Source organism: Ovis canadensis, chromosome 14 (assembly GCF_042477335.2).
Source record: "Ovis canadensis isolate MfBH-ARS-UI-01 breed Bighorn chromosome 14, ARS-UI_OviCan_v2, whole genome shotgun sequence".
Taxonomy (NCBI): Eukaryota; Metazoa; Chordata; class Mammalia; order Artiodactyla; family Bovidae; genus Ovis; species Ovis canadensis.
In genome coordinates this window covers 78380774-78398060 of record NC_091258.1, presented here as the reverse complement: position 1 = coordinate 78398060, position 17287 = coordinate 78380774, and the positions used below count along the sequence as shown (strand labels likewise).

Here is a 17287-nt window from a genome sequence, read left to right as displayed (position 1 = left end):
CGTATCCACCTCACAGAGGTGCGCCTGTGGAGATATCCAGGTGGTCACACAATTGTGAGTCAAAGAGCCTCTTTCAACACTCAGACCTTCCAACACTCCCTTCGCATAACTCTTCAGATGCTGCAGAAATACTTGGAACATTTGTGTAGCGTGTTTCTGTAGCCAGTTCACAACCACCACCACAAAATCCATAGAAGGTGTTCACTGAGGTGAGAACGCATACGGAGAGCTGTGAGTTTTCATTTTATCCTGGGGATTTAGTGGGGATTATAGCCCAGGAGACAGCCTCTCGGAGAGCTGTGAGGAACTGCTCCAAACAGGTAGGTGAGAGGTCAGTTTATATGGGATTTTTGGAAAAGGGGTCCACGCAATCACGTGCACCCCTTATTACAAGGTTCATGTTGGTTATAACGCATGGACATCTCCATTAAAGACTGTAGTTCTTTTCTAAGTAAAAGATGCAGGTTGGGCAGAAATGTGAACAGACATGCTTTTTTTTAAAAAAAAATAGTTTATGAAAATTTAAATCCTGTGAAGTAAAATATAAAAATAGTAACATATTCTTGCTATATGGGCAAACTTTGAAACAACCACCTTTAAAAACAGCTTTCATGAGCCTGGGTATCTTTCCTATAAATTGGGGGTCATTTTTGTTCCTGTTTCCCAGGACTCTGGTGAAGGTTACCTGAGCTCGTCTATGTAGAGTGCTCAGCACCACACGTGAGAGATGGAACGTGCCCAGGACGCCAGTCACGCCACAGACCCTTCAGTGGCCATGGAGTTGCATTCAAGAGGGGTCCGGGGTTCATTTTGTTGCCTTCCGCACAACAGCTTCCTGTGGATCCTTCAGTGTGAAGGCATCCCAGACATTTCAGTGGCCCAACAGGGCCAGCGCTGCTGCACTGGACACCACAGTCACAGAACATGTCCGTGGACACTGAAGGATCTGTGTGAGCACTGGCTTAGATCTCTTGTGCTGTGCTGGGTGCTCAGTCATGTCCAACCCTTTGCAACCCCGCAGACTGTAGCCCACCAGGCTCCTCTGTCCACGGGATTCTCCAGGCAAGAATACTGGAGTGGGTTGCCATTTCCTTCCCCAGGGGATCTTCCTGATCCAGGGATTGAACCTGCAACCCCTGCATCTCCTGCACTGCAGGCAGCTTCTTCACCAAGGAGCCACCAGGGAGACGCTTTCGATCTCTTAGGTTATCAGAATGACCATACACTGTAGCCCTCAGAAGTGAGGCTGTGGGCTCATTGCTGTGAGAGCCTGAAGGCGCACGGTCTCATGGAGCAATCTCATTGGTGGATTTTGGGGACTCTTGGCTCCAAGCAAGGTCCTCTGGGCACTTTGAATCTCAGGCTGCCCAGTACCCTGTCCACAGGGCACCTCCCCTGCCTGGGCCAGATTAACCAATCGGTTACTGCTGATGTTAGATGAATGGTGACATTTCCCAGGCACTTCCGCCTGTCACTCATGGTGCTGAGCACTTTACGTAGATGAGCTCATGTAACTGTCACCAGAGCCCTAGGAAATATGAGCTAATATGATCCCCAATTTATTGGAGAGAAAAGGATGGCTCAGAGGAGTTTTTTTAAAAACACCACCACTTTAAATTTTCTGCCAAATTCCACACTATGTGCCTATTTGTATGTTCAGTTCAGTTCAGTCGCTCAGTCGTGTCCGACTCTTTGCAACCCCGAGTCGCAGCACGCCAGGCCTCCCTGTCATCACCAACTCCCAGAGTTCACTCAGACTCATGTCCATCGAGTCGGTGATGCCATCCAGTCATCTCCTCCTCTGTCGTCCCCTTCTCCTCCTGCCCCCAATCCCTCCCAGGATCAGAGTCTTTTCCAATGAGTCAACTCTTCGCATGAGGTGGCCAAAGTACTGGAGTTTCAGCTTTAGCATCAGTCCTTCCAAAGAAATCCCAGGGTTGATCTCCTTCAGAATGGACTGGTTAGATCTCCTTGCAGTCCAAGGGACTCTCAAGAGTCTTCTCCAACACCACAGTTCAAAAGCATCAATTCTTCGGTGCTCAGCTTTCTTCACAGTCCAACTCTCATATCCATACATGACTACTGGAAAAACCATAGCCTTGACTAGACATTCAAATTTTCATAAAATGTTTCTTTCTTTAAAGCAGTTTATCTGTTCACTTTTCTTCCCAAACTGCCCTTTTGTGAGAGAGCAGCTTGGCTTTATATACTATAGGAGCTGGTACAGAAAATTCTCCAGGTCAGAGGTGGACAGACTATGATCATCCAGCCCAGAGGCTGTTTGTGTAAATAAGGGCGTGTGGGCACAGCCACATTCATCCTTAGGTACCGTCTGGGATGCTTTCATGCAAAAAAGGAGCAGCTGCGACACAGACCTGATGGCCCAGGATTCTAAAACACCTGCCACACACCCTCTGGCCAAGAAAGGTGACTGACCCGGAACTGATGAGAGGCCAAACTGAAATCAGTATGGGTGAGGGCATGAGAACGGTTAGAAAAGGAGGGAAACCCTTGAACTACCCTGAATGCGGTGCACACTGTAAAAGATATTCTGTGTTTGAGCCCAATAAACATGCTATTAACACATACATGTGTTTCTACTTGTGTGGCATCTCCTCCTACTCTAAGCACAAGTTTAGAACCACTACTTACTCTTACTGAGCTGTTTCAAATCCTAAAAGATGATGCTGTGAAAGTGCTGCACTCAATATGACAGCAAATTTGGGAAACTCAGCAGTGGCCACAGGACTGCAAAAGGTCAGTTTCCAATTCAATCCCAAAGGAAGCCAAAGTCAAAGAATGTTTAAAATACCACACAATTGCACTCAACTCACACACTAGCAAAGTAATGCTCAAAATTCTCCAAGCTAGGCTTCAACAGTACATGAACTGAGAACTTCCAGATGTTCAAGCTGGATTCAGGAAAGGCAGAGGAACCAGAGATCAAATTGCTGACATCTGTTGGGTCATAGAAAAAGCAAGAGAATTCCAGAAAAATATCAACTTCTGCTTCATTGACTATGCTAAAGCCTTTGACTGTGTGGATCACAACAAACTATGGAAAATTCTTCAAGAGATGGGAATACCAGACCACCTGACATGCCTCTTGAGAAATCTGTATGCAGGTCAAGAAGCAACAGTTAGAACCAGATATGGGAAAATGAACTGGTTCAAAACTGGGAAAGGAGTATGTCAAGGCTGTATATTGCCACTCTGCTTCATTAACTTATATGCAGAGTATATCATGTGAAATGCCAGGCTGGATGAAGCACAAGCTGAAATCAAGATTACCAGGAGAAATATCAGTAACCTCAGATATTCAGATAACACCACCCTTATGGCAGAAAGCGAAGAGGAAGTACAGAGCCTCTTGATGAAAGTGAAAGAGGAGAGTGAAAAAGTTGGCTTAAAGCTCAACATTCAGAAAACTAAGATCATGGCATCCGGTCCGATCACTTCATGGGAAATAGATGGGGAAACAGTGGAAACAGTGACAGACTTTGCTTTCTTGGGCTCCAAAATCACTGCAGATGGTGACTGCAGCCTTGAAATTAAAAGATGCTTGCTCCTTGAATGAAAAGCTATGACCAACGTAGACAGCATATTAAAAAACACAGACATTACTTTGCCGACAAAGGTCCATCTAGTCAAAGTTATGGTTTTTCCAGTAGTCATGTATGGATGTGAGAGTTGGACTATAAAGAAAGCTGAGCACCAAAGAACTGATGCTTTTGAACTGTGGTGCTGGAGAAGACTCTTGAGAGTCCCTTGGACTGCAAGGAGATCCAACCAGTTCATCCTAAAGGAGATCCGTCCTGAATATTCTTTGGAAGGACTGATGTTGAAGCTGAAGCTCCAATACTTTGGCTGCCTGATGCAAAGAGCCAGCTCATTGGAAAGATGCTGGGAAAGATGGAAGGCAGGAGGAGAAGTGAGCGACAGAGGATGAGATGGTTGGATGGCATCACCGACTTGGTGGACATGGGTTTGAGCAAGTTCCAGGAGTTGGTGATGGACAGGGAGGCCTAGCATGCTGCAGTGTATGGGGTCTCAAAGAGTTGGAGACGACTGAGTGACTTAACTGACTGATTCACTTATTCTTATGACCTGCACAAGGTCATTCTCGTCCCCTTAAGACCTGCCCATCACGACCTCCAAAATCGGTTTCACTAACGAACCCAGACGAGAGGCCCCCGACCCTCCCCCCTAATAACCAAGTTGCCGAGAACCTTCTGACGCCTGTGCTGCTGTCAGAGGCGTTTGAACCACCTGACTCGGCCTTGGGGGCGGGCTTGGGGCTTGTGCGTGACGCCGAGCCGCTCAGCGCTGTTCATTCGCGCGCGTTTGTCCACCGCGTCCCCGAGCGTCTCCGGAGCCGGCTCTGCTCAGGCGCCAAGGACGCGCGCGGAGCCAGCCCGCCTGCCCTGCCCAGCAGCCCAGACCGAAGCGGGTCCCGAGGTCAGTCCCGCGGCCGCCGCTCCGCGGGGTCTGCGCCCGCAGGGCGGAGGCGCGGCGCGGGGCGGGGGGCGCGGGCGGGGGTCCCCGCGGGGAGGGCGGGGGCGCCCCGGGAGGAGGTGCGGGCGCGGGAGCTGCTGCCTGGGGCTCCCGAGACCCCAGGGCGCGGGCGGTGCGGGCTCTGCAGGAACCCGCGTCTCCCCTAAGGGCGATCGAGACCCTCGAATCCTCTGAGCCGCGGGGCAACTCCGGGCCCCAGGATTTCTGAGGCCACTGGGAGGAGCGAATCCTGGAGGGGACAGAGGAGTGGGTGCCCCCTGGAGTGGGGTGTCTGGAGGCGGGGATGGCGGGGACCCCCTCCAGGACAGGCCTGGGGGGGCGGGTCCTGGTCCCCAGGCTTTAGGGGCGGGAGGGGCGGACCCGGGGACTTTGCGGTTTGATGGGGGAGGCGGAGGTCCGGAGGCTGCTCCCAACCTGGGAAGCCAGCGGGGTGTCAGGGGTCAGCGAGCAAATGGGCCAAGCAGAACACGGGAAGTCATGCCATGGGGCTGTTCTGGGGAGTCCGGGGGGCACTTTGAGGGGTAGGGAGCAGGAGAGACCCTCTGGACGTGTTTGCAGGTGCGCTGAGACGCATCAGAGGCTCGCAGATGAGGAGTGCGCGTGGAAAACAGCTTTTGCGCCCCCAGTGGCTCTGTGCGCCTGCGTGGCTGCGGGTGGGGGCTGGGAGCACGTTTGGGGCGCGCGGCTTTGAGGGGCAGCCTCTGGGGGAGGGGCCCGGGCGAGGCTGAGGGTGGGCCTGGGTGTCCCCCAGAGGGAAAGTGTACTGGGGAGGGGGAGGGGTCATTTCAGCCTGTGGGTCTGCCTTTGTGCCTGCCTGGAGGGTGCGTGTGTGTGTGTGTGTGTGTGTGTGTGTGTGTGTGTGAGTGTGTGAGAGATCAGGACTGCCTGTGAGGAGTGTGCTCGGCACTGAGAAGCAGGCCTGCCCACCTGAGTGTGGGGGTCTCTGAATTTCCCTGCACTTGTCTGTAGGTGTGTTTGTGCAATGAAGCCCTGGTTTCCGCAGTCTGTATCTGAAAGTGTGCATTACTAACAATCCTGTGTTTGTGCAACTGGTCAAGTGTTCCCACTGTTTGACGCACCTTGTATTTGTACAATTAACGTGTGAGGGTCTGCGGTGGGTCAAAGGATTCTTGAAAAGGCTTAAAGGAAGAGGTTTGACTGTAAGTTACCAGAGTGTTCTGAGATGTGTGTGTATTTAATTACATTTAATTTTCACGTTTAATCATTTATAGTCCTCATTTTCATGAGGAGAAAGCTGACAGCCCAAGAGGTTAAATAGCCCCTGAATCTGAGCTGCAGGTAGAATGCAGTGCACATGGTTAAATATGAATGTCGGATAAATAATGAATTATCTTTTGGTATAAGCACACTCCAAATATACCGTGGGACTTGCATATACTTAAACATGATTTAGCCAAATAAATAAAAACTTAGTTTTTAGTAGGTACGACCCATATAGTGTTTGGATATGGCTAATACTAAAAAAAAAAAAAAAAAAAAAAGATCTGTGTGTCTGAAACGCAGATCTCAGGGTGCTATGTCTTTCTTGCTGCTGTTGTTAAATCCCGAGATGCCCCAGCCAGTGACTGTAAGAGTGGAATCCTCCAGTTCTCACCCCCAGACACACTGGCCCATGTCCTGCCCAGGGTGATGCTGGGGCCGAGGTGAAGAGCCCACACTGAGCCTGTGCCGAGCCCCCTTCCTGCAGGCCTGGCCCCTCCCCTCACCGCAGTCCTGAGGGCAGGACTGATGCCTTCTGTACCTGGAAGGGCAAGGACAAGAGGGGAGGGCTTGTCTGAACCCCTTGGGTAGGCTGCCTGGTAACCCTGGGATGGAGCTAAAACACAGCCCTGGGACTGCTTCACGAGTGCACTTACTGAGTGCCTGCTGTATGCCAGACTCCAGAGGCCCTTTTGATACCCAGTTAGCCGAGCTGCAGCTTCCTGGTCCCAGCACTTCGTGTCACGGTTGTTCTAGTTTTAAAGGGGGGTGAGCCCCAGGTACCACCAGCCCTGCCCTTGTCCGCGCCGGGCGCCATGACCACCGCTGTCCCCAGATCACACCCTGGGCCTTGGAGGAAACCAGCAGGAGGCATTGGCAGCACGTGCCCTTGGCTGCTGGGGACCTGGAGACGTGGGAGGGGATGGAGCTGCCTGAGTCCACCCGAGCTCTGAGAGCCACACCCGGGCCGCCCGGCTCCATCACCCAGGCACTAACTGCTCTGTGTCCTGTCTGCAGGGAGCACCTGTGGTGCCATGATGCTGCCTCTGAGCACCATCGAGGGCCAGGAGACCGAGGAGGTGCAGACCAGGCCTCCGGAGAAAGGAGGTGAGACCCGCTTGGGGAAGAAACTGTGGGCAGGCTGGAGTGGGGAGGTACCCAGGGCACAGGCGATGGGGAAGCATGGACCCTGAGGACTGGCCCCCTCACCAAAGGTCTCCACTGGCTCTTCTGGGCAGGGATCCCCAGGATGCGGCCTCCCTGACATCACCTCCCGTCAGCAGGTCATGGCCCTGCTCAGAGCCTGCAGGGAGCTCCTGGGAGCTGAGCCCGTTTGGGCCCCTTTTTGTGGCCCAGACACCCCTGTTTTGTTAGCCCAGCCGCTCCCCTCCCTGACACTTCCTGTCTGTTCCCTGGGGGCCTTTGGGGTACAGCTGAATGCAGGTCTCCCTCACTGCTGGGCCACCTCCAACAAGCGTCCCTGCCTCTCTGTGCCCCGGTTCGCTCATCTCTAAGTGGGTTGGGGATAATGCCCACCCCTGGGCGCTCAGTCAGTAAAGAGTCCGCCCTCAATGTGGCAGACCAGGGTTTGATCCCTGGGTCGGGAAGATCCCCTGGAGAAGGAAATGGCAACCCCCTCCAGTATTCTTGAGAGTTATTATGAAGAACCACACAAACAAATACGTGTATAATACTTAAAAGCATGTCTGGAACATACTTCAGCGTACTAGCTCCTGTTACTGGTATCGTGATGAAGACTGTATTATTACCGAGTTTCTCAAGTCTCAGGGTCAGATGGTCTCATGACTGTTTCCTCCTCCCTCAGTCTTGCTTTCTGTGAAGGCTGATGTTCCGCGAAAGAAGTCCAAGAGAATGAAGGGAACGGTGTCCTTCAGAGTCCTGCCGTTCTGCCCCGTGGTAAGCCTGCCTGCTCCCTCCCTTCTCACTGGAGGCCCCTGGGCTGAGCGATCACGCGGATTGGCCACCCTCTCTGCCCACCAGAGACCCTTGGGTGCCTGGGTGCCCCTTGCCCCTGCCTGGTCCTGGATGTGGCCCCATCGTGTGGGGGCTGGTCTTCCTTGAAGATTTTGCCTGCCTTTCTGCCCCCTTCACTTTGCTGATTCCCACCTCTGTTCCTGTGTCACTTCCTCCGTGAAGCCTCCCTTGCTCACTTTCGTGCCATTTCTCTCCAATCCACTGCTGCACTGAGCTTTTTTCAGAGTGGTTATTGCTGCTTGACAGCATAGCTTCTGTCTGTGTGTTCATCATCCGTCTCCCCTACCAGAGTAGTTCTGTGAGGGCAGGGCCCTCCTCTGTTTTTCAATGACTCATTCCATGCCTAGCACTGATGTAACCAGCGTCCTGCGCTGTATACACTCGGGCTGATTACATGAAGGAATGAATTAGGGACCGGTCCCTCCTGCAAAGGCAGCTGTGGCCCTGTCCACCTGGGTACCAGCCCTCCTTCTCCTACTAACCCCCTTGACCTTTCTGGGGGGACCACCTGTCTCCACGCACTTTGGATGGATCCGATCCCATCCTCAGACCAGCTCCAGGTACGCCCCTGACCAATCAGAGCCGGCAGTGCCAAGGTTCCCGGTGATTGGTCCTGGGCTGGCACGTGACTCACACTTGGCCAGTGAGGTGTCTCTGGGCTTCTTAACAGGCAGGAGGGGAGGCTGGAGGGACCCTGGTGAGAAGCAGGGGGCCCGTGGGGAGGGGTCAGGAGAGGCGCTGGGTCAGATGCCTTCGAGAACGTCTTTCCTGTTAGTGCCTGCAGCAGTCCTGGGGAGGACGCGTTAGAAAATCTTATTGGAAAAGAACGCGAGAGTCACAGGTTTACAAAGTATTTCCTGGGCAACTTCGACCTGTCAGGCGTGGTGCGAGCACTTAACATAGATGATCTCACATAACAGTACCGAGTCCTGTGAAACAGGGATTAATATGATCCCTAATACAGGAGAGACACCCGACTGTCATGAGTGCGGTTTTTAACGGTTATTTCAAGTTTTGTACATAGTGAAGACCCAATGGCTCCTTTCATATTAGACTCTTTCAATTCTCAGGATTCGTATCTTTATAAAGTATTTCTTATTTTTAAAGAAAAACCACAAAGTGTACCCTTTCACGTTGCTGCCCTAACTGCCCCTTCTCCAGAGAGTGCTTTGGCGTTGTCTACTCCAGGAACTGGCACAGAAGATTCTCTAGGTCAAGGGGGAGCCGATTAAGGCCACCCAGTCCACAGCCTGTTGAGTAAATAAGAGCTTGTTGACACACTACGCCCACGTCTTAGGGAGAGTGTGCCATGCTTTCATGTCAAGTCCAGTAGCTCTGGCAGAGTGGATGGTTCAGGAAGACTGAGCGATTTCCCATCACACCTTTGACCACCAGAGTGACCGATCTTGCTTGGAATAGGTGCAAACTGAAATTAATACCGGTGAAGGTGTGAAAACGGTTAGAAAAAGGAGGGAAATCTTGAGCTACTGTGAGTGTGATGCCGTGCGTAAAAGATATTTTGTGTTTGGATCCAGTGTACACGCTACACGTGTTTCTAGGTGTGTGGGTGGGTGTTTCCTCATATTCGAGAAAGGTGTTTAGAACCACTGCTTACCTTGCTACCTGCACTACTGAGTCTCCTCCACCTAAAAGCCGCCCGAGGCCACCCTCTGCATCAGTTTCTCTAGGCGCTGAGGAGGAGGAGGCCCGGGACCCTCCCCCCAGTAATAAAAGTGGAGCGAGAACCCCGGTGCTGGCGGCGGGCACGCTGTTAACCACCCGCTTGTGTTGGGCGTCGCGAGTAATGCGGAGCCGCTCAGCGCTCTTCATTTCTGCGAGTTCACCCGCAGGTCCCCTGGACTTCTTCGGAGCCAGCCCTGCCCGGGCCCCCAGGACAAGCGGTGAGCAAGCCGGCGCGCTCCAGCCCAGACGCCCAGACCGAGCCCGGGGCCGGAGGTCAGTCCCGCGGCCGCAGCTCCGAGGGCTCTGCGCCAGCAGGGCGGGGGGCGCGGGAGGGCGCTGCGGGGTCCCCGCGGCGAGGCCGGGGGCGCCCGGGTAGGAGGTGCGGGCGCGCTCTGGGCTGCTGCCTGGGGGCCCCGAGACCCCAGCGCGTGGCGCTGTGCGGGCCCTGCAGGAACCCCGGCTCCCCTGAGGGCGGGGGGCGTCCTCAGACCCTCGTGAGCCGCGGGGCGACTCGAGTCCGAGGGTTTTTCTGGCCACTGGGAGGAGGGGAGCCTGGAGGGAACACAGGAGGCTGGGGTGTCCGGAGGCAGGGACCCCTCCAGGGCAGGCGGCGGGGAGCCCGGGTCCTGGTGCCCAGGTTGTGCGGGCCGGGCGGGAGGGGCGGACCCGCGACTTCGCAGTTTGCTGGAGGAGGCGGGAGGCACAGGTTTGCCCTGCACACCAGAGAGGGCAGTCGGTATCGGGCTCAGGTAAGGAACTGGCCACACAGAAGATGGGAACACGACTCTGGGGGATCCAGAGGGCGGCGTGACGGGTGGGGAGCCGGGGAGACCCTCTGGGTGAGTTTGGGGTTCACTAAGGGCGCAGAGCAAGGTTCGCAGATGAGGAGTGCCCGTGGAAAACAGCTTTTGCGCCCCCAGTGGCTCTGTGCGCCTGCGTGGCTGCGGGTGGGGGCTGGGAGCACGTTTGGGGCTCGCGGTTTGGAGGGGCAGCCTCTGGGAGAGGGGCCCGGGCGAGGCTGAGGGTGGGCCTGGGTGTCCCCCAGAGGGCAGGTGTACTGGGGAGGGTGAGGTGTATTGATAATTTCAGCTGATGCGTCTGCAGCTGTGTGTGTGTTCGGGGGTGTGTGGGTGTGTGCATGACCAGGACTGCCTTTGAGGCCCTTCCTTCAGTTCTGAGAAGCAGGCCTACCCACCTGCTTCACGGGTCTCTGGGTTTCCTTGCAGCGTGTCTGCAGGTATCTTTGTGTCAGTAAGCCCTGGTTTCCACAGTGATCATCAGAACACGTGCGTCTCTAACAATTGTGTTTGTGTGTGTATCTGGCCGGGTGTTCCCGCTATTTGACGCACTTGTATTTGCACGATTATGTGTCAGGATCTCTGATGGGTCTTAAGCATCTTACAAAGGCTTCGAAGAAGAGGTTTGACTCTAAGTTAGCAGATAGTATGTTCTGAGTGTGTGTGTGTGTGTATTTAATCATATTTAATCCTCATGTTTAATCATTTATTTTCCTCATTTTCATGGACGGGAAAGCTGACAGCACAAGAGGTTAAAAAACCCCTGAATCGGGGCTTGCCAGGTAAAATACAGGATGCTTACTTCAATTTGAATTTAAGACAAATAGTGAATTCCCTTTTAGTATAAGTATGTTCCAAATATTTCATGGGACTTGCCTATACTTAAACATCATTTAGCAAAATAAATTTAAAAATGAGTTTTTATGTAGACCTGACCCATATGGTGTTTCAATATGACTTATAGTAAAAACTGGTTTGTGTGTCTGAAATTCAAGTCTCAGTTTGCTATGAATTTGTTGTAATATCATTTTGGGAAGTCTGGCAAACTTGATCCTTGAGATCTCCCAGCTAGTGACTGGCAGGCTGGAATCCACCCAGTCCACAGTCCCCAGAGACACTGACCAGGGTTCTGCCCAGGAAGGGCTAGGGTCAGCCTGTTCCAAGCCCCCTCCCTGCAGGGCTGGCCCCACCCCAGGGCTGTGCTGGGGGTTTGGGGCCAGCCCCTGCCCTCACCACGGTCCTGAGGGCAGGACTGAAGCCTCCTGTACCTGGAAGGGCAAGGACAGGAGGGGAGGGCCTGTCTGAACCCCTTGGGTAGGCTGCCTGGTAGCCCCTGGATGGAGCTGAAAGGCAGCCCTGGGACTGCTCCACAAGTGCACTTACTGAGTGCCTGCTGTATGCCAGACTCCAGAGGCCCTTTTGATACCCAGTTAGCCGAGCTGCAGCTTCCTGGTCCCAGCACTTCGTGTCACGGTTGTTCTAGTTTTAAAGGGGGGTGAGCCCCAGGTACCACGAGCCCTACCCTTGTCCTCGCCGGGTGCCATGACCACCGCTGTCCCCAGATCACACCCTGGGCCTTGGAGGAAACCAGCAGGAGGCATTGGCAGCACGTGCCCTTGGCTGCTGGGGACCTGGAGACGTGGGAGGGGATGGAGCTGCCTGAGTCCACCCGAGCTCTGAGAGCCACACCCGGGCCGCCCGGCTCCACCGCCCAGGCACTAACTGCTCTGTGTCCTGTCTGCAGGGAGCAGTGGTGCCATGATGCTGCCTCTGAGCACCATCGAGGGCCAGGAGACCGAGGAGGTGCAGACCAGGCCTCCGGAGAAAGGAGGTGAGACCCGGGAAACTGTGGGCAGGGGGGAGTGGGGAGGTCTCCAGGTGATGGGGAAGCATGGACCCTGAAGACTGGCCCCAAGCCCGAGTGCCTGCCGCTGCTCCTCTGAAGGAGGGGTCCCTGAGGGGCACCCGGAATGGAGCCTCCCCGACGTCACCCCATGTCGGTGAGTCCGTCACTCCCCTGCTCAGAGCCTGCAGGGCTGCGTCCTGGGAGCTGGAATCAGCCTGGGCTCCTTTGTGTCATGTGGCCACCTGCATGGGCCGGCTGACCCTCCACTCAGTTGCCAGGTCAAGGGGCTGTAGGGTCATACATCTGAGATGCAATGGAGGCCTGAACCAAGGATTTAGCAGTGGGAAGGAGAGCGGTGGGGGCTTCCCAGGTGGCGCTCGTGGTAAGAACCCACCTGCCAATGCAGGAGTCAGACGTTTCCCTGGGTGCAGAAGATCCCCTGCAGGAGGAAATGGCAACCAGCTCAGTGTTCTTGCCTGGAGAATCTCATGGACAGAGGAGCCTGGCGGGCTTCAGTCCATGGGGTCCCAAAGAGTCGGACAGGATTTAGTGACTGAACACAGAGCTCCTTGCTGGTCCTGTTGGTGGTCTGGTCTCATGAGGGAGGGCTCTTGGGTTTGCTGTGACACTCCCTTTTTTGAAAACTTTTACTTTGCAATAATTTTATATTCACAAGACAGTGCCATCATAATTCATCGAAATTCCATGGACCCTTTATCCCGTTTCCTCCCAGTAATTTGATCTTATTGGATGATGGTCCAACGTGAAGACTAGTCCACTGATACTGGCACAGCCCCCATGTGTGTTTTTACTTCTGTTTCAACACATCTGTAGCTGCGTGTAACCAGCATACAAAATAAGATGGAAGCCACTTCCTTAGCTACCCACTTCCTTGCCAGAGGTAGCTGCTTCCCAGCTTCTCATCCAGTCTTCCAGAATGTTCTGTGCCCACTCATACAGACAAGGATGTGTATGTGTCTGGCACTGTGTATCTATGTCTGATATGCGGTATGCACTGTATATCTCACTTCCGCTTCTTATTTTGTCTTAATTCTCATCGGGCTCGTAGTGCCAGGCCCAGTCTCCAAGTTTTCCCTGCATCCAGTCACCCACACTCCACAACAGCCCTGTGAGATAGTGACACCAATTACCTCATGTTGCAGATGGGAGATCTGAAGGGTGACAAGTGCGAATAGCCAGCTCACGGTGGGATCTGAGCCCGTCTGGCCTGGGGGTCTTTGGCCTTCAGCATCCTGTCCCCGTCCATCCCGAGGACCCTCCCCCACATGATGCCCGGTTTGGGGCCCAGCTGCCTGGCACTGCACGGTCTCTGTCAGTGCTGCGAGCACTAAGTGGCTCAGTTGTGTCCGACTCTTTGCGACCCCATGAACTGAAGCACGCCAAGCTTCCCTGTCCATCACCAGCTCCCAGAGCTTGCTCAAACTCATGTCCGTCGGGTTGGTGATGCCATCCAACCATCTCGTCCTCTGTCGTCCCCTTCCCCCGCTGCCTTCAACCTCCCCCAGCATCAGGGTCTTTTCCAATGAGTCAGTTCTTCTCATCAGGTGGCCAAAGTATTGTCTTCTTTGGGGAAACCTTCTTTGGGGGAACCTGTCTTCTCTGGGGAAACCTAAGTATTTTCTGCAGAGATATGCCACAGGGGCACCCGTGTATCGGCTGTGCTTTCCTCCTGGACATGGGCGCCCCAGAGCGTCACTATCTCCACAGCCCCCTGTTGTCTGACTCCAGCCCCTTCAGTCCTTGACATTCCGTCTGTTCCCTGAGGGCCTTGAGGATGCAATTTAATGCATGATTGAAGGCATTGCTGTGCAACTTCCTGCAAATGTCCTAACCTCTCTGTGCCTCAGTTTCTTCATCCATAAAGTTGGATGAAGATAATAACCAAATTAGATATTACAGTATAATATATGCAAGAGTGCCTGGCACAGGGCAAGTACTCAACACGTGTTAGGTTTTGTCACTGGTTTCATGATGGCGATCTTATTATTACTGAGTTTCTCAAGCCTCAGAGGGCACAACTGCCTCACGCCTCTTTCCTCCCTGCCCCACGCAGCCCTGCTTTCTGAGAACCCTGATGAGCCTCGAAAGAAGCCCAGAGGAATGAAGGGAAGACTGTCTTTCAATGTGCTGCCGTTCTGTCCCATGGTAAGCCTGCTTGTTTCTTCCCTTTGACCAGAGATCCCCTAGGTTTGAGAGGTCAGGCCTCTCTGCCACCCTCTCTGCCCAGGAGAGACCCTTGGGTGGCTGGGTGTCCCTTTGTCCCCCACCCCAGGATGTGCTCCCATCCTCTTGGGGTGCTGCTCTCTTTCCTGCCTCCTCTCTTTCCTGATTCCAACTTCCAGTATCACCTCCTCCATGAGGCCTCCCTTGCTCACTTTTGCCCCATTTCCCTCTGACCTCTTGCCTTCCTGAATTTTCTTCAGTGTTATTATTGCTACCTGAGAGCATAGCTTGCAGCTATCTTTTTAATCATTTGTTTTCCCTCCTAGAGTAGTTTTGTGGGGTCAAAAGCCTCCTCTGTTGTGCAATGACATACCGCCCACCCCCCCCCCCCCACGGTCTAGATCAGATGTAACCCGTGTCTGGCGCCGTATACACTCGGGCTGATTACATGAAGGAATGAATTAGGGAACGGTCCCTCCTGCAAAGGCAGCTGTGGCCTTGTCCACCTGGGTACCAGCCCTCCTTCTCCTACTAACCCTCTTGGCTTGTCTGGGGGGACCACCTGTCTCCACGCACTTTGGATGGATCTGATCCCATCCTCAGACCAGCTCCAGGTACGCCCTTGACCAATCAGAGCCGGCAGTGCCAAGGTTCCCGGTGATTGGTCCTGGGCTGGCACGTGACTCGCACTTTGCCAATGAGGTGTCTGCTCTGTCTCTGGGCTTCTTGACCGGCAAAGCGGGAGGCTGGAGGGACACTGGTGAAAAGCAGGGGCCCCGTGGGGAGGGGTCAGGGGAGGCAGAGGGTCAAACGCCTGCCAGAACGTCTTTCCTATTAGTGCCTGCAGCAGTCCTGGGGAGGACTCTTTAGAAAATCTTGTTAAGAAGTAATGTAATCAAAGATTTTACAAAAACAGTGCAAAGATCATCCGACCACCAATTGTTATCATTTTTTTCTATTTGCATGTTTTCTCATATATGTACTATGCATATATGTATACATGCTCCGCGTGTTTCACTTTAGAAAAAGAATATTCTCTTATGTAGCTGCGGGCCTGTTGTGACCTTTGAGGTTTTAACCCTGATACACACTTTCATCTCACCTGCTGTCCGTATTCTTGGTTTCTTCACTCACTACATGCAGTCTGTTTGGTGTTCTTTTTCATCCTGCCTGGGGGAAAACTGGGGCCAGGTATTGCACTTGGTAATGTATCTTTGGGATTCCCAGGTGGCACTAGTTGTAAAGAACCTGCCTGCCAGTGCAGGAGATGTAAGAGACATGGGTTCAGTCCCTGGGCTGGGAAGATCCCCTGGAGGAGGAAATGGCCACCCACTCCAGTCTTCTTGCCTGGAGAATCCCATGGACAGAGGAGCCTGGAGGGCTACTGTCCACGGGGTCGCAAAGAGGTAGACACGACTGAAGCAACGGAGCACACACACAGTATATCTGTATATCGAAATATATCTTTGAGCTGGTCAGTCTCCTCAGTCTTCCTTTGCCTCTTATGACAGATGATTTTGAACACCTCGCACAATATTGATTGCTTTTTCTGTTTTGTTTCATTTCTACACTTGTTTGATTTTTCTGCTGTCCCCCTAATGAGATTCAGGGTAAGCTATGATCTTTGGAGCACCACCTAAGTGATGCCATGTCCTAAGCACTTGAATTTTGATCCACTCAGTTGAGATATTTATCCCATTTCTCCACTGAATACTTACTGATTTTTCTTTTCTCTGTGCAACTAACTAATAAGAAATCAGTGGGGAGATGCTTGTAGATGAGCCAAATAGTCTAGAAAGAAAGAGCTTTCTGACCAGTTCATTTTGGGTCCTGTGCCCACCATGGAACCAACCGTCAGCTTATGAGATGAGAACCCTACATCTTGTATCCATGGGCGTGTATGGGGCAGACGGTCCCTGCCTTTCCCTAACCACTGTAAGGATGGGACGAAGCAGTGATTCTCAACTAGAGGCAATGCATCCCCCAGGGGACACCTTCAGTGTCGGGAAACATTTCTTCTTCGTCAGGAGTACAGGAAGGAAGCTACTGGTACCTGGTGGGTAGAGGGCAGTGATGGTGTTTAACATCCTGCAACGCACAAGATGCCCCCCAGACACACACACTGCGCAGAATGGCCTGACTCTGAAACATCGCGAGTGGGATACCACCATTCTTTCCCTGCGCCTCTGTTCTCTTTCCTTCCAGCCGAGTGTCTGCTTCACCTATTACGTGGAACCCGATGACCCCGAGCCCGAGCCCCAGGTGGCTCCTGACGCTTCGAAATCGGACCCGAACTGCAGCTTCGTCCCTCTGCCTGTGCTGGAGTTCCGCGAGGTCAAGGTGTGCGAGTGTCCCCTGTGCTGCCTCAGCTTCGTCACTGCTTCCTAAACCCGAGGGCCCTCCGCCTCCCGCGCCTGACCGCGCGCGCCCGAATCATGCATGCTGGGCCACCGCTATGTAGAATCCCCCAGTACAGCGGCTTCAATAAACCCGACTTGCTGTCTCTCTCAAGGCTGTGGTCTGTGTGTGAAACCCCCAGGGCTGGGGCGGTGCAGCTCCGTGGAGTTGGGCAGCCAGGGTCCTTTGACCTCGGTGCTCTGTGCCACGTGGCTGGAGAGGGCTCACCCCCGCACCCAGTCCACATTCTGGTTCGGGGCAGGTCGGGGAATAAGGAGAGGGGAAGACACGCTTCAGTCCTTCAAAGGGCGACTCCTACAGGAAGCCCAGATCACTTTTCCTCACGGCTCATTGGCCAGAGACGGTCACGTGGTGAGATCTAGTTCCAAAGGGATGCTGGGAACTGTAGTCCTTATCTGGACAATCCCATGTCATCTAATAGCTTCTGCTATAGCAAAGGAGAATGAATAATGTGTCCACCTCGGATCAGGCCTATCATGTTAATTTATCCCCAGCACATGTTGTGATGAACACATAAGTGAATAAATGTATTCTTCAGTTCTGTATCTCTCTCCCATTGATTAGGATCCCCTCCGTTTTTAGAAGGATAAACGTTTTTGAGCATTCACCCTGTGTTAGGCACTGAGCT

General features: G+C 53.4%; 1 protein-coding gene across 1 annotated transcript; it reads left to right on the top strand.

The window, feature by feature from the left end:
- The first annotated feature begins 4276 nt into the window (after positions 1-4276).
- Positions 4277-16752, top strand: LOC138418311 (uncharacterized). Its single transcript, XM_069549505.1, has 7 exons — positions 4277-4458; positions 6754-6843; positions 7562-7653; positions 9582-9687; positions 11956-12042; positions 14132-14223; positions 16447-16752. Exons 2-7 carry the CDS (start codon positions 6771-6773, stop codon positions 16627-16629), a joined length of 633 nt encoding a protein of 210 aa, XP_069405606.1. The 5' UTR covers positions 4277-4458; positions 6754-6770; the 3' UTR covers positions 16630-16752.
- Positions 16753-17287: the final 535 nt, after the last annotated feature.